This window comes from Gorilla gorilla, chromosome 20, assembly GCF_029281585.2.
Source record: "Gorilla gorilla gorilla isolate KB3781 chromosome 20, NHGRI_mGorGor1-v2.1_pri, whole genome shotgun sequence".
Classification (NCBI taxonomy): Eukaryota; Metazoa; Chordata; class Mammalia; order Primates; family Hominidae; genus Gorilla; species Gorilla gorilla.
This window is the reverse complement of record NC_073244.2, coordinates 23,326,361-23,346,006: the sequence shown is the minus strand read 5'-3', so window position 1 is coordinate 23,346,006 and position 19,646 is coordinate 23,326,361. Positions and strand designations below refer to the sequence as shown.

The window sequence follows — 19,646 nt, the reverse complement described above, 5'->3', positions numbered from 1 at the left end:
CAGGGATGGAGTGGGAGGTGGTGGTGGTGGGCTGGTTTCTCTCTGGATTTGAGAGTCTTTACACCTCATGCGAGCTCAGAATCCTTGGAGCCTTTTTCTTTTCTTTTCTTTTCTTTTTTTTTTTTGAAATGGAGTTTCGCTCTTGTTGCCCAGGCTGGAGTGCAATGGCGTGATCTCCTAACTCAGCCTCCCAAGTAGCCGGGATTACAGGCATGCACCGCCATGCCCGGCTAATTTTTTGTATTTTTTAGTAGAGATGAGTTTCTCCATGTTAGTCAGGCTGGTCTCGAACTCCTGACCTCAGGTGATCCGCCTGCCTCAGCCTCCCAAAGTGCTGGGATTACAGGCGTGAGCCACCGTGCCTTGCCCTTCTTTTTAAATTATTATTATTTTTATTTATGTATTTATTTATTTATTGAGACAGTCTCACTCTGTCACCCAGGCTGGAGTGTGGAGTGCAGTGGCTCGGTATTGGCTCACTGCAACCTCTGCCTTCTGGGTTCAAGCAATTCTCCTGCCTCAGCCTCCTGAGTAGCTAGGATTACAGGTGTGCACCACCACACACAGCTAATTTTTGTATTTTTAGTAGAGATGGGATTTCACCATGTTGGCCAGGCTGGTCTTGAACTCCTGACCTCAAATGATCCACCCACCTCAGCCTCCCAAAGTGCTCGGATTACAGGCGTGAGCCACTGCTCCTGGCCAGAATCTTTGAGCCTTTGCAAGTCGAGTGTGGCTGCTTGGGCACTAAGTGGGAACATCAGGGTCTGGCTCAGTACCTGGTCAGGAGGGAGGCTATTGACTAGTGATGTCTGTGTCCAGGAAGGGGAGGGTGGCCTTTGATTAGTGATGTCTGCCAGGGGTAGGGTTGGGTAGCCATTGATTCACGATGTCTGCCAGGGGCACAGGAAGGGCTGAGGCTGCCATAGGTTTGCAGATCTGAGATGGAGCCCCAAGGCCCTTCCTGTTCCAGCTGTCTTCCCCTGATACTCTTCTCCCACTGGGGTCCCACAATACCTTTTCTTTAGACCCCATGCTTGGATGCGCTCCATGGGATGCCAGGCTATACACTGGGTGGGTTATAGCTCTTGACCACTCCTTTCCTTGCAGATGGGGTCACCCACTGGAGCCTGTCAAATTCCTGGGACGTGGACAAGGGCACATTCTTGAGCTTCAGTGACAGGGTCTCTCAGTCAGGTACTGGCCACCCCAGCTCCCGGGTGCCTGCCTTGGCCATACCTCCATGCACTGGGTCCATGTCCCTGTGTCAAAAGTCCCCAGTGGGCCTCTTCCATTGCAGTGGTCTCGGCTGAGGTGGAAATGACAGCCTACGCCCTTCTGACCTACACTCTGCTGGGTGACGTGGCTGCTGCCCTGCCTGTGGTGAAGTGGCTGTCCCAGCAGCGAAATGCACTTGGGGGCTTCTCCTCCACTCAGGCGAGCTGGGCAGGGCCAGAGGGAGGGGCTCAGGGCTGGGTGGGTGGGGTCCCTGCAGTCCTTGTTTTGAGCTCTGAGGTGGCCAGGCAGTCTGGCCCCTTCTCACCTTATGGAGCCCCAAAGAGGGCAGGGGTTGGGGGTTAGGGACAGATGCCCCTGGATCCTCCGTGGGATCCCAGCCTCTGCCTCTGGGGACACACCAACCTGGCTCTCCTGAGGCCACCAGTGCCGTGGGTGTCTGCACTGGGTCCAGTCTCTATTCCAGCCCCATTGGTGCCTGTTTTAGGCTAGGCTTCCAAGACAGGGATCAGGGGACCACTGGCCAACTCAGTCTCAGGGTTGATGGCCGTCTCCTCCTCCATCCCCAGGACACCTGCGTGGCTCTGCAGGCCTTGGCTGAATATGCCATCTTGTCCTATGCTGGAGGCATCAACCTCACTGTCTCCCTGGCCTCCACCAACCTGGACTACCAGGAAACCTTCGAGCTGCACAGGACCAACCAGAAGGTTCTGCAGATGGCAGCGGTGCGTGTTCCTGGGATGAGGGTTTGGGGGTTGTTGGAGGAGGGGTCAGCAGGGCCTCACGGTGACTTCTGTCTCCAGATCCCCAGCCTCCCCACGGGGCTGTTTGTGAGTGCCAAGGGGGACGGCTGCTGCCTGATGCAGGTGAGGTTTTGGGGAGCACGAGGTGATCTTGGGCTTGTCCTCCTGTGCCCCATTCCCTCCAATCACACAGTGGAACCCCGGGGACCCCCAGAGGGTTCTGAACTCAGCAGCATGCCAGACTGCAGAACAGGCTTTCAGCCTTCTAATACTGCCCAAGGCAGGTGGCCATGGGTCCTCTCAGGTGTGCCGCCCCCACACCTGAGAGGGTCCATTTGACCCTCAGTCCAGGGATCTCTGACCCATTGACTCAAGCAGATTTGCCTAAGGGCTCGAGGTCATTCCTCCTGCTGTGGCCTGGATTTAGCCCCAGACCAGGCTGGGGCAGGTGCATGTCACGGGTTCTGACTGGCAGTCAGAGGGCAAGTTTCCCGCGATGACTCTCGCTAGCCTCCGTTTTCTGATCTCTAAAATGGGAGCCCAGATAACACTGTGGATGAGAGGGAGACCCCTAGACTCAGACATAGCTGAGCACAGCTCTGCACCCCAGATCCACAAAACTGGTCTGATGATTGTACCTACACCCACTTCAGTGATTTCAAGGCTAAAAGGAATAACGGTAGTCTCTAAAACTGTCATGGATGTCATTGTCCTCATAATTCTGGCTGTTCCCACCTCCCCACTGCCCTTTCTCCTCCCCTACCCTGCACCTGTTATGGAGGGCCCAGGTCCCTAAGCCTCCATCCTCCAACACCCCCCAGATTGATGTCACCTACAATGTGCCTGACCCAGTGGCCAAGCCGGCTTTCCAGCTGCTCGTAAGCCTCCAGGAGCCTGAGGCCCAGGGACGCCCGCCCCCCATGCCTGTCTCCGCAGCTGAGGGTTCCCGAGGAGACTGGCCCCCAGCTGACGATGATGACCCAGCGGCCGATCAGCATCACCAGGAGTACAAGGTGATGCTGGAGGTGTGCACCAGGTAAGGCCACCTGCCCTGCTGGCGTGGGCATCCCAGGAGGGTGCAATGTGCGGAGAGGATGGCCTCCTGGGACCAGGAGGAGCTTCCGGCTCCAGGCACTCAGTGGTGGTTTTTGTTTTGTTTTGTTTTTTTGAGACAGAGTCTCGCCCTGTCGCCCAGGCTGGAGTGCAATGGTGCGATCTCGGCTCACTGCAACCTCTGCCTCCTGGGTTCAAATGGTTCTCCTGTCTCAGCCTCCCGAGTAGCTGGGACTACAGGTGCCTGCCATCATGCCCAACTAACTTTTTTGTCTTTTTAGTAGATACAGGGTTTCACCATGTTGGCCAGGCTGGTCTCGAACTCCTGACCTCGTGATCTGCCCGCCTCACCCCCCAAAGTGCTGGGATTACAGGTGTGAGCCACCTCGCCCAGCCAGTTTTTGAAATGAATGAAAGAAAAGTAAATGGACACAGAAGACTCCAGTATGGTCGGGGCGGGCGGGCTGGATGGGGACAGCGATGTGTGGCTGGAACACCGGTCCCTGCCTGATAACACCAGCACCAGACCCCTTGGTTTCCAAGAGTGAGCCTGGGACCCGGCCACAGTGGGCCCTCACCCTAAGAAGATGTTTGTTGCCATGGTGATGGATGCTTGTCACCGTGGCGACGATTGGTGGGTTAGTGGTTGCCATGACATTCGCAGCCCATTAGAGCCGCTACCCCGGTAACGGCTGCCCTGACCTTGACTCTCAGCCCGAATGTGTCCAAGTTCCCCATCTCAGAAAGTTCTGGAAATCAGAGTCCAGCTTGGTGCACTCCCCGCAGCTGCAAGCTCCACTCTGAATGTTGGCTTCCTCTTCCTTGTCCCCAACGCCCTATAGGAAGCGCCTGGCATATTGCAGGCTCCAGAGAGTGCCCAGTTACCTCCCTCCCCGCCCCACCATGTTACAGAAGGAGAAACTGAGGCCGGAGCTAGGGGGTTGATTTCCCAGAGTCTCCTGCAGGGCGGCAGTGTTGAAGCACCTGGGCTGTGGCTGCTCTGTGCAGCCATGTCCAGAGTGGGGTCGCCAGCTGCTTCCCAGGCTGGGGACACAGAGTGAAGTCCAGGACAAAACACAGTGCCTAGTCAAGAGACCTGGTCAGGCCTAGAGCCCTTGGCAAGGCCCTTTCCTTCTGGCCTCAGTGTCCCTGCTGTAAAATAGGTTGACTGAGTTGACCGAGCCAAGGATGTGTGTGCTGTTGGCCTGCCGGCCAGGCCCCAGGGCAGGCTTCCTGGGACATCAGCTTTGTGGGCTCCACGGGGAGAGGGGACCTTGAATTCCACCTCTGGGCTTGAGCTCTAGGGCCTCTCTCTCTCCCCTGTTGTTGGAAGGTGGCTGCATGCGGGGTCTTCCAATATGGCTGTCCTGGAGGTGCCCCTGCTGTCAGGCTTCCGGGCAGACATCGAGAGTCTGGAGCAGGTGAGGCAGCGCCGGTAAGCAGCGGTGGGCAGGGATCTCTGAACAATAGGTAGGGCTTAGGCACCTAGGGTCAGGCTGCCTGGCAGTCCAGACCTTTGTAAAATGCTATGGGTATTCTTTTCTTCCCTCCCCCTCCCCCTCCCCTTTTACCCTGTTTCTCTTTCTTTTTTTTGACATAGTCTTGCTCTGTTGCCCAGGTTACAGTGTAATGATCTGATCTTGGCTCAAATTCCCAGTGGAGCCTTGAACTTCCAGGCTCAAGTAATCCTCCCACCTCAGCCTCCCGAGTAGCTGGGACTACAAGCATGCACTACCATGCCCTGCTAATTTTTGTATTTGTGGCAGAGACAGGGTTTCGCCATGTTGCCCAGGCTGGTCTCAAACTCCTGGGCTCAAGCCATCCTCCCGCCTCAGCCTCACAAAGTGCTGGGGTTACAGACATAAGCCACTATGCCCAGCCCCTTTTTTCCCCCCCTTTCTGGGCAAAAATGGCCCATCTGTCTACTGAGGAGTAGGTGGGGTGGGGTGGGGGCTGCTCCAACAGGTGGATCTCCCATGGGGCCATTGTCACTATATTATTATTATTATTATTATTATTATTATTATTATTATTATTTGAGATGGAGTTTTGCTCTTGTTGCCCAGGCTGTGCAATAGCACAATCTCAACTCACTGCAACCTCCACCTCCCCGGTTCAAGCAATTCTCCTGCCTCAGTCTCCTAAGTAGCTGGGATTACAGGCATGCACCACCACGCCCAGCTAATTTTTTGTATTTAGTAGAGATGGAGTTTCTCCATGTTGGTCAGGCTGGTCTCAAACTCCTGACCTCGGGTGATCAGCCCACCTCAGCCTTCCAAAGTGCTGGGATTACAGATGTGAGCCACAGCACCCGGCCCACTGTCACACTATTATAAATGCCACCTAGAACTTCAGCAAAGTTCCATGTGCTTTGGCCCTGGGTGGGGAGCCATGGGGTATTCTCAATCCACATTCTGCTGAGACCAGCTGTCACCCTCACAACCCTAAGACAGACCAGTGCCATATCCCCATTTTGTACAGGAAGGAAGAGGGACATGGGGGTGGGGATTGCTGCCCAGCTCTGGCTGGGGGAGAAAGAGGACCAAGAAGCAAGGGGTCCAGGGGCCAAAGGAGGTCTGCAGTGTGGGGAGGGTGGAACAGGAAAGCTGGGCCTATTGTCACCTCCCCTCCAAGGAGGCTGCACGGAGCACCAGGGGATGAGGATGTGGTCAATTCAGAGGCCTTGGAGTGGGTGTGGGTTTTTTTAAATCAAAAACTGAAAAAAAAAAAAAAAAAATCCCAGGCTGGGAGGGGAACTTGAACAGTGCAGCTGAGACACCAGCAGGCGGCAGGGCTCAGCCGGGCACCTCTTTGGCCACGGAGAAGCCTGACCTGGGCTTGGGGCTGGGTTGAGGGAGTGTATAGGGAGGCGAGGCAGGTGCTCCCAGCAGGGATAGCCATCCTTGAGCATCCTCTCCTGGGTGCTGAGAGGCTGGCAGGGCCTGGGGAGCACTGACCAGCACCCAGACCCCAGCCCATGGTAACTTGTGGGCAAGTCCAAGCATCCCGCTGACCACTGCCCCCAAGGGATGGGAGAGGAAGCAAGTAGAGAGTCTGAGGACCCTGATTTCTGGCTTCCTCTGCAGCTGCTCCTTGACAAGCACATGGGGATGAAGAGGTATGAAGTGGCTGGACGCCGAGTGCTCTTCTACTTTGATGAGGTACCACCAGCCGGGGTTGGTGGAGGAGGCTTCCCTGGTGTGCATGTTGGTGAGGGTGCACCGGTCACTGCCTGGTGTGGCTCCCTGCAAGTATCTTGTACCATAAAAAAGACACTGGGGCCGGGCATGGTGGCTCATGCCTGTAATCCCAGCACTTTGGGAAGCCGAGGTGGGAGGATCACTTGAGCTCAGGGGTTTGAGACCAGCCTGGGCAACATGGCGAGACCCCATCTTTACAAAAAATATAAAAAAGTGCCCAGGCCCTTTGGCTTACGCCTGCAATCCCATCACTTTGGGAGACTGAGGCAGGTGGATCACCTGAGATCAGGAGTTCAAGACCAGCCTGGCCAACATGACAGAACCCTGTCTCTACAAAAAATACAAAAATTAGCCAGGTGTGATGGCACGCTACTGTAATCCCAGCTATTTGGGAGGCTGAGGCAGGAGAGTCGTTTGAACCTGGGAGGCGGAGGTTGTGGTGACCTGAGATTGTGCCACTGCACTCCAGCTTGGGCGACAGAGCAAGACCTGCAAGACCTTGTCTAAAAAAAAAACAAACAAAAAAAATAAGACAATGGGAGAATAAATTCCAGGCAGAGTTGGCCATGCTGACAGCTCTGTGCCCTCGGCTGATGGCAGTTGGTAGAAAAAGCAGGGAGGGGCCGCAGTGGATATTACCCATCTGTAGGAAGGAGCGAAGCATTGATCCATGCTACAGCATGGATGAACCTCAGAAACATGATGCTGAGTGAAAGAAGCCAGACACAAAAGGCCACAGAGTACATGATTCCATTGACATGAAATGCCCAGAACAGGCAAATCCATAGAGTTGGAAAGATTTGTGGTTGCCAGGGGCTGGGGGAGTGGGGAGTGAGTGGCTGATGGCGATGGGGTTTCTTTGGGGGAGAAAGAAACCGTTCTGTAACTAGACAGAGGTGATGATTGCACAGTATCGTGAATGTGCTGACTCCCACCCACACATGCTCAGCCATGCGTGCACACACACAAAAAGGAGTGGTGTTTCAGAGGCCTCCTGAGACGTTTTCCCAGTGGGATGGAAGGACCCAAAGAATAAAAAATGGGACCGAGGCCGGGCGCGGTGGCTCACGCCTGTAATCCCAGCACTTTGGGAGGCTGAGGCAGGCGGATCACTTGAGGGCAGGAGTTGGAGACCAGCCTGGCCAACATGGTGAAACTCCGTCTTGATCAAAAATGCAAAAAATTAGCAGGGTGCGCTGGTGGGCGCCTGTTATCCCAGCTACTTGGGAGGCTGAGGCAGGAGAGTCATTTGAACCCAGGAGGCCGAGCTTGCAGTGAGCCGAGATCACGCCACTGCACTCCAGCCTGGGCAACAGCGTGAGACTCTGTCTCAGGAAAAAAAAAAGAAAAGTAAAAGAAAAAAAGAAAATGGGATCACGTTTCTTCTGTGTTTCACGCGTCCTGGGTATCCCTGAAATCAGCCAGTTCTGGGCCTGAGCTCAGCGCCCGGGGCCTCCTGGCCCGGGTCGAGCCTGCGCCCGCCGCTGCCCCACAGATCCCCAGCCGGTGCCTGACGTGCGTGCGGTTCCGTGCTCTCCGGGAGTGCGTGGTGGGCAGGACGTCGGCGCTGCCAGTCTCCGTGTACGACTACTACGAACCCGGTAGGCCCGCGCGCCCGCACCCCCGGCCCGGCGCGGTCCCTGACCCGTCGCGCCTGCACTTGGTCACCCGCCACCTCGTCCCGTAGCCTTCGAGGCCACTCGCTTCTACAACGTCAGCACGCACAGCCCACTCGCCCGGGAACTGTGCGCCGGACCCGCGTGCAACGAAGTGGAGCGCGCCCCTGCCCGGGGCCCGGGTGAGTGCGCGGAGCCACTGCCGCCCCCCACCGCGGCCTGCCGCACCCCGACTCCCACCCGCGGACGCCGGGGAGGGCTCCCCTGGGGGCTTGGCAGAGGAGGGGCCAACGTAAAGTCAGGAGGACGCAGCTTAGGGGTGGGCGGGCGCTCTGCCTGTACGGGGGAGGCGGGGCTGGAGGAGCGGTCAGTGGGGAGGGGCGTGGCTGGGGGAGTGGTAAGTGCGGAAGGGAAGTGGCTGGGGAATGGTCAGTATACTGGGGGCAGGGCCGAGCCAGTGAGGGTGTGGTCACTGTGGTGGGGACTGGGCGCAATGGGTTGAGGGTGGTCAGTGTGGTGAGGGCGGGGTCGAGCGGCGAGGGGGAGGTGAGTGCGGAGGGTGCGGGGTTGAGGGCGGGTGTGTTCAGTGCGGGGGGCGGGGCCGAACGGGGTGGGTGTGGTCAGTGCGAAGGGGGCGGGGTTGAGTGGATGTGGTTAGTGCTGAGGGGATGAGGTTGCGGTGGGTGTGGTCAGTGCGGGGGGCGGGGTCGAGGGTGGGTGGGTCAGTGCTGAGGGGCGGGATTTGTGGTGGGTGTGGTCAGTGCGGAGGGGGCGGGGTTACGAGTGGTCAGGACGGAGGGGGCGGGGTTGAGGGTAGGTGTGGTCACCGCGGAGGGGGCGGGGTTGAGGATAGGAGCGGTCACTGCGGTGGAGGTGGGGTTGGGGTGGGTGTGGTCAGTGCGGAGGAGGCGCGGCAGGGGCTGGGGCTGTTGTTGCAGGGCGGCCCAGACAGGACGCCCTGTCTCCTTTCTCTCCTACAACCGCTTTTTAAAAGTCTGTTTCTGTTTCTGTAAGTATTAGGCAAATACCTGCGTGAAATTCCAAAAGGCCAGGGCTCAGGACCTCCCATTAACTGTCGCGCCCCAAGACCCACCGAGGGGGTAGTGGGCCCGGGCCCCAGGGACATCTTCCCCACCCCCAGGCTCTGTGGGGGCGCGGGCAAGGTGCAGGGTGGGGGGTCTGTCGAGCCTGCCTCGTCCCCCAGGCTGGTTCCCCGGCGAGTCGGGCCCTGCCGTGGCCCCTGAGGAGGTGGCGGCGATCGCGCGATGCGGCTGCGACCACGACTGCGGCGCCCAGGGGAACCCGGTGTGCGGCTCCGACGGGGTGGTCTACGCCAGCGCCTGCCGCCTGCGGGAGGCCGCCTGCCGCCAGGCCGCGCCCCTGGAGCCCGCGCCTCCCAGCTGCTGCGCCCTCGGTGAGGACCCTACCCCCCGCCTAGCCTCGGGGACCCCATCGCTGCTGCTCTGGGCCACGGATCTCCTCCCCTCGGCCCTTGGGTCCCCTCCCCGCCACGCCCTCCCGACCGAGGCCCCCTTCCTTCCAGAGCAGCGGCTGCCGGCCTCGGCGTCCTCCACCTACGGGGATGACCTGGCTTCTGTGGCCCCGGGACCTTTACAGCAGGACGTGAAGCTGAATGGAGCCGGCCTTGAGGTGGTGGACTCAGACCCTGAGCCTGAAGGGGAGGCGGAGGACAGGTAACAGCTGGGCCCACCCCAGAGATCAGAGACATAGGCTCAATATCTCCCCACCTCCCTCCCCTACCAACCTCCCCCGACGACCTGCCCCGACCCCTCCGCCCCGCCCCGCCCCGACCCCCCACTGGCAGTGGGAGTGACTCAGGGTCAGAGGCTCAGAGTTCCTGGGGACAAAGTGGGACATTCATCTTCCCTCCACCCTGGCCCACGCAACACCCACCAGCGAACAGCTGTGCGCGGGCGCACGCGCGCGCGCGCATACGAGTCAAGGATCCCTTATCCGAAATGCTGGGGACCAGAAGTGTTTCGGATTTCAGATTTTTTCACATTTCAGAATGCTTGCATTATATAGTTAGCTAAGGTTCAGCATCCCTAATCTAAAAATCTGAAATGCCCCAATGAGCATTGCCTTTGAGCACGTCAAGTCGCTGCTCAAAAAGATTTGGATTTTGGAACATTTCAGATTTAGGATTTTTGGACTAGGGAAGTTTTGCCTGTAGTTAACAGTGTGCGGTTTCCTCATGGGCAGATTTGTGTAATCTCAACCATAGTCAACAAACAGCCCATCTGCACAGGATCCTTCCAGCTGCTCTTCCATAACTTCATCTCTCCCCTCAACACCTGCAACCACTAAGCCATTTTCCCCCTACCCGTCTGTAATTTTGTTATTTCGAGAATGCCAGGAAAATGGAATCAGAGCGGATAATCTTTGGAGCATGATTCCCTTGCTTTCACCTGTGTTGTTTCGTGTATCCATAGTTTATTCTTTTTTTTATCTGGGCTCACTGCAATCTCCGCCTCCTGGGTTCAAGCGATTCTCCTGTCTCAGCCTCCCCAGAAGCTGGGATTACAGGGGCCCGCCACCATGCCCGGCTAATTTTTTTTGTATTTTTACTAGAGGTGGGGTTTCACCATGTTGACCAGGCTGGTGTTGAACTCTTGACCTCAGGTGATCCACCTGCCTTGGCCTCCCAAAGCGCTGGTATTGCAGGCATGAGCCACCATGCCAGGCCTATTCTTTTATTTTTCAAACGAGGTCTCACTGTGTTGCCCAGGCTGGAGTGTAGTGGCGTGGTCATGGCTCACTGCAGCCTTGACCTCCTGAGCTCAAGTGATCCTCTTGCCTCAGCCTCCTGAGTAGCTGGGACCACAGGCACACACTACCACCACGCCCAGCTAGTTGTGTGTGTGTGTGTGTGTGTGTGTGTGTGTGTGTGTGTGTGTTGTAGAGATGGGGTCTCTATGTTGCCCAAGCTGGAGTGCCATGGCTGTTCATAGACATGATCATTGTGCACTGCAGCCTCAAATTCCTGGGCTCAAGTGATCCTTCCATCTCAGCCTCCCAAAGCTTTGGGATTACAGGCGTGAGCCACTGTGCCCGGCCTGGAGTTTGTTCTTTTGTATTGCTGGGTAGTGTGCTATGGGTAGCTTTTCGATTTGGTTGGTGGTCTGACACAAGCTGCTCCCCTCTTACCGCACGTGGACACCCAGAGCCCATCACTGTGGTCCACTGGAAGGGGAAAGGAGGCAGAGTTGTACAGTGGCAGGCCTGGGCCATGTGTCCCCCTTCCAGTTGGGGTTCTGCCATCTAAATGAGGAGGTGGCAGCTGGCCTGAGCCCCGTGGAGGTGGGTTCAGGAAAGGGGTGTGGGGTCCCATCCCGAAGTCCTGGCAGCCCCATAGGAATCTTTCTCCTTCTCTCCTGGACAGTCAGAGCGGCTTCTCTTCCTAACGGCTGCCCTGCTGAGAGCAGGACGACACCATCTGGCTGCATCCTGTCCCTATCAGCCTGTGACTCTGCATGGTGGGTGGGCAGACCTCAGCCCAGGTGACACCTGCCTCTAAATGAACCCAAGGAACAGAATGACAGAGATCTGCCCGTCCCTAGGATGAGACTCTTGGGACCCAAGTGTGGGCTCAGCAGTCACCGGTGTGGTGCAGGGGGGACAGCTGGAGGTCCCTTGGGAGATCCCCCACCTTCCTAGCTACAGCTGGAGCTCCAAGCACCCCAACCCCCCAGCCTTGGAGCTGGGCATCATTTTCCTGGGGCCACGGCAGCTCCCACAGCCTGAAATTCTGTTCCCGGGAGAAGAAACATTCCCAGAAAGCACTCGTGTGGCCAAAAGCCTCTTTCTGAGCAAACACGATGTGGACTGAATTAGCAAAACATCCAGCCCGTGGGCAACTTCAAAACGGAACAGGCTGCGTTTCTCTGAAACACAAAGCCCCGGCCTCCCTTTGGGGCACCCAGGACCCCAAGTTGCCCTAAGACTGTCCCAGCTCTCGCACCCTCTGCCTTCGCCCCCGGGGACCTCGGGCTCACATCACAAGGCCCTGCGGAGAAGCAGATGGCTCTCAGCAAATGCACTTTCAGCTTCCGGCTGCCGGGGCTGGGTGACCCCGGTGCTTCCTCACCATGAGTTCCTGATGTCCTCGTGCCCAGAGGACCAGCCCACTCCCAGGGCCCCCAGGCCCAGAACCTGCCTGCCTTGGGGGGCCCTACCAGCTGCCTGCCACCAGTACCAGCAGACTTTGATTCCCCTTTGTGACCCCTGGCACCTGCTTATGTCTGCATTTGCCCATCTTCTCCGGGGTGGTATTTATTTCAGCCAACACCGCTCAGCCCTGATCTCTGCCAGCACGGAGGCCCCTCACTGCCTGTGAGGTCAAGGTCTGAGGCTGCCCTGGCCAATGGGTTCCCCACCCCTGGCACCCTACAAGCGACAGGCCCTGTGGCTCCTTCCTCAGCCCGAGGCCCGGTGCCCACTTGCTGTAGAGGATGTTGTAAGATAAAACCTCATCTCCAGGGTCACAGCCAGGCCTTGGCCTCCTGTGGGTAGCGGGAACCTGGAAAGCAGCACCCAGAGCGCCAGCCCGTTCCACAGATGGGGCCAGACTCCGGCCCCTCGGAGACACAGTGGCCGGGTGGTGGGGGCCCACAGGCCAGGGCTTCTGAGCCCTGTCTTCATCTACAGCCCAGCCTTTCAGAGTGGTGGGGAGGAGGGTTTATGGATGTCAAACACCTGCACCTTGAGATAATCCTACAACCACATGCAGTTGTGGGACCACAGTTTGGTCCTGGGGACCATTCATACCCACACACCCAGCTTGTGCCTGTGGTTAACATCTCAGAAAACTCTAGTAAATGATCACTCCAGGATATTGACACGAATACACGTTACTGATCTTACTCGCATGTTCTGGGGTGCACATGAACTTTGTGTGTGCGTGCGTGTGTGTGCATGTATGTGTCCCGGGCACCTGACACCCCCAGCCCAGGGCTGCCCAAAGTTGGGCTGATCAGAGACATAGACCCAATGAGGAGCCCAACAGTGGCCCTCCAACCCTCTGCCTTGCCCCCATAGTTCATGCCCCAGTGGTCTTTGAAACTGCCCTGTGCCACTCCCTGGAGTGAGCAGCGGTGTCTGTGTGTGTGTGTGTCTGTGTCTGTGTGTGTGTTTGTGCACCAGGTGCTGAGGCTTCTCCCCTTCCCCACACACCAGCTGTGTCCTCCACAGCCACTGGCATGGCCCCTTGTGGTCTGTCCCGTGCAAGGCTTACAACCGGCTGCCGACATCCTGGCAGAAGGGAGTTCCAGGTCTGCAGCACCCGAACCCCCCAGCACACACTGTCCACCCCCACCCCCCATTGTCCCACCTTGTCCCTGGTGACATTGACAGAAAGTGAAAAGAAGGATCAGCCTGCAGGTGAGAGGAGGGAAGGCGAGGGTCCCCAGCAGTCAGGGGATAGCAGGAGGCTGAGTCATGCTAGTGATGGGTTTTGGGGAGCAGAGTTGGGGGTGCTATTCTGGTTGCTCAAGAGACATCCCAAAGCCAGAAGCTGGTGGGCATGAGAATGGCCAACCAGGCTCTGGGCCTGGTGGGGCCACAGCATTGTGCACTGAGGATGGGGTGCCCTCAGCCTCCTGGGCAGGAACTTGCAGTGAGTCTCCAGGGAATGCAGCAGCAGCCCCAGCCCCAGCCCCATCTCAGACACCAGCCCCATCTCAGACACCAGTGCGTCGTGGCCTGCATCCAGCCCAGAAAGCCGAGCCAGAGATGCTGGCAGGGCCCAGGAAGCAGAGTTTGATCCTGTTTCAGATTCCTGGGCTGCCCTGACAAAGTGCCACATGCCAGGCAGCTTAAAACAATGAGAGTTTATTGTCTCACAGTTCTGCAGGCCAGAAGTCCAGGGTCAAGGTGGTGGCAGGGCTGGTTCCCTCTGGAGGCTGTGAGGGAGAGCCCGTCCCAGGCCTGTCTCCTGGCTGCTGGTGGCTGCTGGCTGTGCTTGGCATCGTGGCATCCCTTAGTTTGTGTCCGTCCGCATCACTCCCATCTCTGCCTCTGCCGCCACATGGCTTTCTTTTCTGTGTGTCTCTGTGTCCTCTCCTCTTCTCTTTTTTTTGGAGACAGAGTCGCTCTTTCGCCCAGGCTGGAGTGCAGTGGCACCATCTCAGCTGACGGCAACCTCTGCCTTCCAGGTTCAAGCGATTCTCCTGACTCAGCCTCCCCAGTAGCTGGGTGGGCACCTCCCCAGTACAGGTGCCCACCACCACGCCTCGCTAATTTTTGTATTTTTGGTAGAGACAGGATTTCACCATGTTAGCCAGGCTGGTCTTGAACTCCTGGCCTCAGGTGATCTGCCCACCTCGGCCTCCCAAAGTGCTGGGATTGCAGGTGTGAGCCACCGCAGCCACTATCTCTCGTCTTCTTTTTTTAATTTTAGTTTGTTTATTTTTGAGACAAGGTCTTGCTCTGTTACCCAGGCTGGAGTGCAGTGGTACAATCATAGCTCACTGCAACCACAACCTCCCAGGCTCAAGTGATCCTCCCGCCTGTGCCTCTTGAGTGGCTGGGACTATAGGCGCATGCCACAATGCCTGGTTCATTAAAAAAATTTTTTTGTGTACAGATGGGATCCCCGTATGTTGCCCAGGCTGGTCCCAAACTCCTGGCTTCAAGCAATCCTCCATCTTGGCCTCCCAGAGTGCTGAGATTATAGGCGTGAGCCACTGCACCTGGCCATCACTTTTCGTCTTTGTAAAATTGAATTAAATTAATTAATTAATTAATTTAGAGACAGGCTCTCTGTCATGTAGGCTGGAGTCCAGTGGCGCAATCTCGGCTCACTGCAACCTCTGCCTCCCAGGTTCAAGCGATCCTTCTGCCTCAGTCTCCTGAGTAGCTGGGATTACAGGCGCCAGCCACCAAGCCCAGCTAATTTTTGTATTTTTGGTAGAGATGGGGTTTTACCATGTTGCTCAGGCTGGTGTTGAACTCCTGGGCTCAAGTGATCCATCTGCCTTGGCCTCTTAAAGTGCTGGGATTACAGGCGTGAGCCACCAGGCCTGGCCTCTCCTTATCTTATGAGGACACCACCCACACTGGATGTAAGGCCCACCCTTCTCCAAAGTGACCTCCGCTAGTGACAGTTGTAACAACCCTATTTCCAAATAAGGTCACATTCTGAGGTCCCAGGAAGGACGTGAAGTGGGGGAAGGGACCCTGTTCGACCCAGTACAGCCTTCCCCACTTTGTGTCACTGGAGCAAAGAGGAGTGGGTGCCCATGCCCCGGCTACCCCGTTCCGCAGAGGCCTTGGAGGCCACGGTGTCCCCCGGCGACCGTCGGAAGAGCCCTGCCCGCACCTTGTCCCTGAACTCGGCTGACACGTAGTAGTAGACGAAAGGATCCACGCAGCTGTTGAGGGTGCTCAGTGCCAGGCTAGGCACGTAGGCACCATAGAGGTTGCCCCAGGCGCTGGGGCTCGGGTCCGAGTAATGCAGCAGCAGCAGCAGGTTGCTGGGCACGAAGAAGGCCACGGCGGAGGCCAGCACCACTGCGGTCAGCCTCAGCGCGTGGCCGTAGCGCCGGCCGCTGGCCGCCAGCGTGTGCAGGGTGGCCCCGTAGCACAGCAGCATGGCCAGCAGGGGCAGGAAACAGCCCAACAGCGCCAGGCAGGTGAAGGCCGGTTGCCAGTGGGAGGCCTGTGCGTCCAGGGGCAGCGCGTCATGGCAGAGCACGCGATCGGAGCGCACCAGCCGGAAGGTCTGCCGCTGCAGTGTCAGGGGCAGTGCCAGGGCGGCCGCCATGAGCCAAGCAGCCATGCAGAGTCCAAGGGCCAGGCGCCGGCCACGCACGGCGCGGGCCCGCAGCGGGTGCACCAGGGCCAGGTAGCGGTCCAGGCTGACGGTGGCCAGCAGCAGCACTGAGCCATACATATGACCATAGAGTGCGGCCGTGGCCAGGCGGCAGGCGGCCTCCCCGAAGGGCCAGCGCTGGCCACGCAGGTGGTAGGCGATCCGCGGGGGCAGCGCCAGGGCCAGCAGGAGGTCAGCAGCCGCCAGGTTCATCAGCAGCACAGTGGAGGGCAGCCGAGGTGCCTGCGTGGCCAGCACCCACAGCGCCAGCCCATTGGCCGGCAGCCCCACCACCAGGACCAGCCCATAGAGGGCAGGCACCAGCCTGGTGGGCACCCAGCCCAGAAGCAGTGCCCGTGAGCTGTCCGGGAGCTCCAGGGTGTCACTGTCATTGGCACAGACTTGGCCTGGGTAGCTGCGGGGGGCAGGCAGGATTGAGGGCGTGCTGTCTGGGAGAGAGAGGGGACGTCAGTCAGCCCCTGCCTCGGCAGGTGACGAGAAGCAGCAGGGAGGGAGGTGCTCAGAGCCTGGGGTCTGCCCTGGTGGGAAACAGCTGGACATGACACTCAAGGGAATAGCCCAGCCCTATGGGGTCAGAGACGGGATACAGAGTGGGCTGGGCTGAAGCCCACAACTTCCCGGCCTCCCCCTCCCCAGCTCCGGGCCCCCAGCTCCATCTCTGATGTAACCCCATCTCTGCACCCCAAAGCCAGGACCACTCACCATCACCACCTCCGGTGCTCCCACTCTCGTCGTAGACGCTGGGGGTCTGGGTGCCGCCAGACAGGCTGAACCCCAGCACCAGGGGCCACAGGAGCAGTCGCCCCCACATGACTGCACTCAGGCTGCTCTGGGCTGTGGCCTCAGGCTCCCTGCCTCGCCAGACCCTGAGCCCCAGCTTCTGCAGCCTGGGCGGATGAGCAGATCGCGCCGGTGGAGATAAACCAGGAAGGCTGCCCCTGCCCCCGCAGACCCACCAGGGCCGCTTGCCAGCCAGCCCGTGGGAGGACTGGAGTGTGGGTTTTGGAGACCGGGCTGCCCCACGTGGCTATATCCAGTGTGGCGCCTCCCAGGGACCCAGGTGCCAGGCCAGCAAGATGCAGGGGGGGTCCCAGCTGCAGCCAGCACCCCCGGTCCCTGACCAGCCCAGGAAGCATCTGCGGTTCAAGTGGCCACTTCCTGCCAGCCACTCACATCTGCAGCCACTGTTCTCACGACAGCCCTGTCCTCACCCCAATCCCCACACCCATCACGGGCTCTGGGCCTTTCCTGAAGTCACCCCCCGACTTCCTATCTCTGGTGAGCAGGATAAGAAGAGCCCTGCTAGGCCAGGCACGGTGGCTCACGGCTGTAATCCCAACATTTTGGGAGGCCAAGGCAGGCAAATCACCTGAGGTTGGGAGTTTGAGACCGGCCTGACCAACATGGAGAAACCCCATCTCTCAAAAAAATACAAAAATTAGCTGGGCTTGGTGGCAGATGCCTGTAGTCCCAGCTACTCAGGAGGCTGAGGTGGGAGAATTGCTTGAACCCAGGAGGTGGAGGTGGCAGTGAGCCGAGATCTTGCCACTGCACTCCACCCTGGGCAACAGAGCGAGACTTGGCAAAAAAAAAAAAAAACCAAGGATGGGCGCCTCCCAGAGGGCAATAGCAAGGGTCCCTTCAGACCCCCAGAGCAGCACGAGCCCAGCGTCAGGGACTCTGGCTGAACCTCAAGAGCCCCTCAGCATCCTCGGCTGACCCCATACTCACAAGGCACCCCTGTATGAGTGCCTCGCTTCACTCTTGCCCAGGGGACACACGGGCAGCTGTAGGGGAGACAGTGATGCTGGGGACAGCACCTGCCGAGGACCGGGGGGACTTCGGGGTGTGTGGCTTGTCTGCTCTGACCTCTGACCCTGAGTGAGGTGGCCAGGTTGAAGGGTCGCCAAGCCAGCCTCCAGGGGGCCTCCCTCCTCTAGCCCCAGCACATCCCCACTCCTGGGCACCATTGGATGGGGGCTCATCGGGCAGATGAAGAAACTGAAGCTCGGGGGGGTACCCCTTCCCTCTTCTGCACAAGGCCCCTCAGTGTTGTCCCTCCCTGCCTCAGAGAGGCCTCAACCTGTCGTGCCCTGGGGGAGTCTGGTATGGGTGGTTCTGGCCCCAGTATGCTCAGCGCTGGGCTACAGGGAATGGGGGACAGGGCTTGGGGGGGTCTTGGAGCAGGAGGGCCTAGTTGGGGGCCATGAAGATTGCGGAAAATAAAATGAACTAGGGATGGGGGAGGGAGGGGTCCAATGTGGCCGTTTCCTGCCTGGGGGAGCCCTAATCTCATCACACACTTGAGCACTCGGGGATCAGCCAGGAAGTGACTGAGCAGAGTCTTGGACAGAGTCAACGCCCGGCTCCAGGAGGAGACACTGAAGCCTGGAGAGTCTAGCCAGGGCAGGGTCTCAGAGGCCCTGCTCCCATTTCTGGGCAGTTTCCATGGCCACCAATGAGAAAATCAGCTTCACGTCAATGACTTGGGGAAAAAGGTGGCTGAGGACACCCTCAGCACACGGAAAACCCATGCCTGGGCTCCCCCCTCCACTGTCTTCTCTGTGAGCAGAGTGGGAAGCTGTGCAGGGGAGGCTGGGCACACCGGCAGTCCCGTGATGCTGGGGCAGGGTGGTTTGAAGATGATGCATCAAAATAGTGATGCACGACCGGGCGCGGTGGCTCACGCCTGTAATCCCAGCACTTTGGGAGGCCAGGTGGGTGGATCACGAGGTCAAGAGATTGAGACCGTCCTGGCCAACATGGTGAAAACCCGTCTCTACTAAAAATACAAAAATTAGCCAGGCATGGTGGCGCATGTCTGTAGTCCTAGCTCCTCAGGAGGCTGAGGCAGGAAAATCGCTTGAACCCAGGACGCAGGGGTTGCAGTGAGCTGAGATCACACCACTGCACTCCAGCCTGGGCAACGGAGCGAGACTCCGACTCAAAAAAAAAAAAAAAAAAAAAAAGCCAGGCACATTGGCTCACACCTGTAATTCCAGCACTTTGGGAGGCGGAGGCGGGTGGATCACCTGAGGTTGGGAGTTCGAGACCAGCCTGACTAATATGGAGAAACCCCCTTTCTAGTAAAAATACAAAATTAGCTAGGTGTGGTGGCATATGCCTGTAATCCCAGCTACTCGGGAGGCTGAGGCAGGAGAATCACTTGAACATGGGAGGCAAAGGTTGCAGTGAGCCAAGATTGCATCATTGCACTCCGGCCTCACTCCAGCCTGGGCAACAAGAGTGAAACGCTGTCTCAAAAAAAAAAAAAAAAAAAAAAAAAAAATAGTGACGCACATGCCCTTATACTGAAGGGTTCCATGTCTAGGAATTTCTGCCAGACACACGCACAGGAAGACGTCCTTGGGAGGATATCCACACAGCAGCACAAAGCAGGGAGGTGCCCGCCAACAGCCCCTCCCCGGGAACAACACGGCAGCATGGGCTGTCGGGGGAACCCCAGCAAGCAGAGGTGACGATGACATTGCCCCTGTCGGGCACAAGCTGTACCCAGGCGACACTGCCCAGGTACTTCCCGGAGGATGCTGGGGGCGACAGCTTTGGAGGAGAGGAAACCATGTGTCTGTTTTGTACTGTTGGAGTTTTCTGTACACTGTGTTACTTTCCATAAAAACTTTTTTTTTTAAGACGGAGTCTCGATCTGTTGCCCAGGCTGGAGTGCAATGGCGCAATCTCAGCTCACTGCAACCTCTGCTTCCTGGATTCAAGCAATTCTCCTGCCTCAGCCTCCCCAGCAGCAGGGATTACAGGCGCCCACCACTACGCCCGGCTAATTTTTTGTATTTTTAGTAGAGGCGGAGTTTCGTCATGTTGGCCAGGCTGGTCTCAAACTCCTGACCTCAGGTGATCCACCTGCCTCAGCCTCCCAAAGCACTAGGATTATAGGCATGAGCCACTGCACCTGGCCAAAATATTTATTTAT

At 58.0% G+C, this 19,646-nt stretch overlaps 2 protein-coding genes across 2 annotated transcripts in view; one reads left to right on the top strand and one right to left on the bottom strand.

Moving 5' to 3' along the window:
• The window catches only part of CPAMD8 (C3 and PZP like alpha-2-macroglobulin domain containing 8), a 134,639-nt gene extending 121,908 nt beyond the window's left edge, over positions 1-12,731 (top strand). Inside the window, exons 31-42 of the mRNA XM_031004606.3 lie at positions 1,111-1,197; positions 1,301-1,437; positions 1,806-1,961; positions 2,040-2,102; positions 2,801-3,015; positions 4,366-4,453; positions 6,119-6,193; positions 7,728-7,833; positions 7,920-8,030; positions 9,053-9,262; positions 9,392-9,542; positions 12,349-12,731. Of these exons, the coding sequence (XP_030860466.2) occupies positions 1,111-1,197; positions 1,301-1,437; positions 1,806-1,961; positions 2,040-2,102; positions 2,801-3,015; positions 4,366-4,453; positions 6,119-6,193; positions 7,728-7,833; positions 7,920-8,030; positions 9,053-9,262; positions 9,392-9,542; positions 12,349-12,580 (1,631 nt within the window). The 3' untranslated portion in view covers positions 12,581-12,731. The remainder of the gene's footprint in view (positions 1-1,110; positions 1,198-1,300; positions 1,438-1,805; positions 1,962-2,039; positions 2,103-2,800; positions 3,016-4,365; positions 4,454-6,118; positions 6,194-7,727; positions 7,834-7,919; positions 8,031-9,052; positions 9,263-9,391; positions 9,543-12,348) is intronic.
• Positions 12,732-13,058: 327 nt separating this feature from the next.
• F2RL3 (F2R like thrombin or trypsin receptor 3) lies at positions 13,059-16,776 on the bottom strand. Its single transcript, XM_004060232.5, has 2 exons — positions 16,403-16,776; positions 13,059-16,128 (listed from the first exon to the last, which is right to left on the bottom strand). The coding sequence occupies exons 1-2, from the start codon at positions 16,509-16,511 to the stop codon at positions 15,080-15,082; spliced, it is 1,158 nt and encodes a 385-aa protein (XP_004060280.4). The 5' UTR covers positions 16,512-16,776; the 3' UTR covers positions 13,059-15,079.
• Positions 16,777-19,646: the final 2,870 nt, after the last annotated feature.

What these genes read in the sequence shown, in the direction of transcription:
- F2RL3 (XM_004060232.5), bottom strand. Translation starts at nt 16,511, where the DNA reads ATGTGGGGGCGACTGCTCCTGTGGCCCCTGGTGCTGGGGTTCAGCCTG. An exon ending in GAGCACCGGAGGTGGTGATG is followed by an intron (nt 16,129 to 16,402) that starts GTGAGTGGTCCT and finishes TCTCTCTCCCAG; the next exon opens with ACAGCACGCCCTCAATCCTG.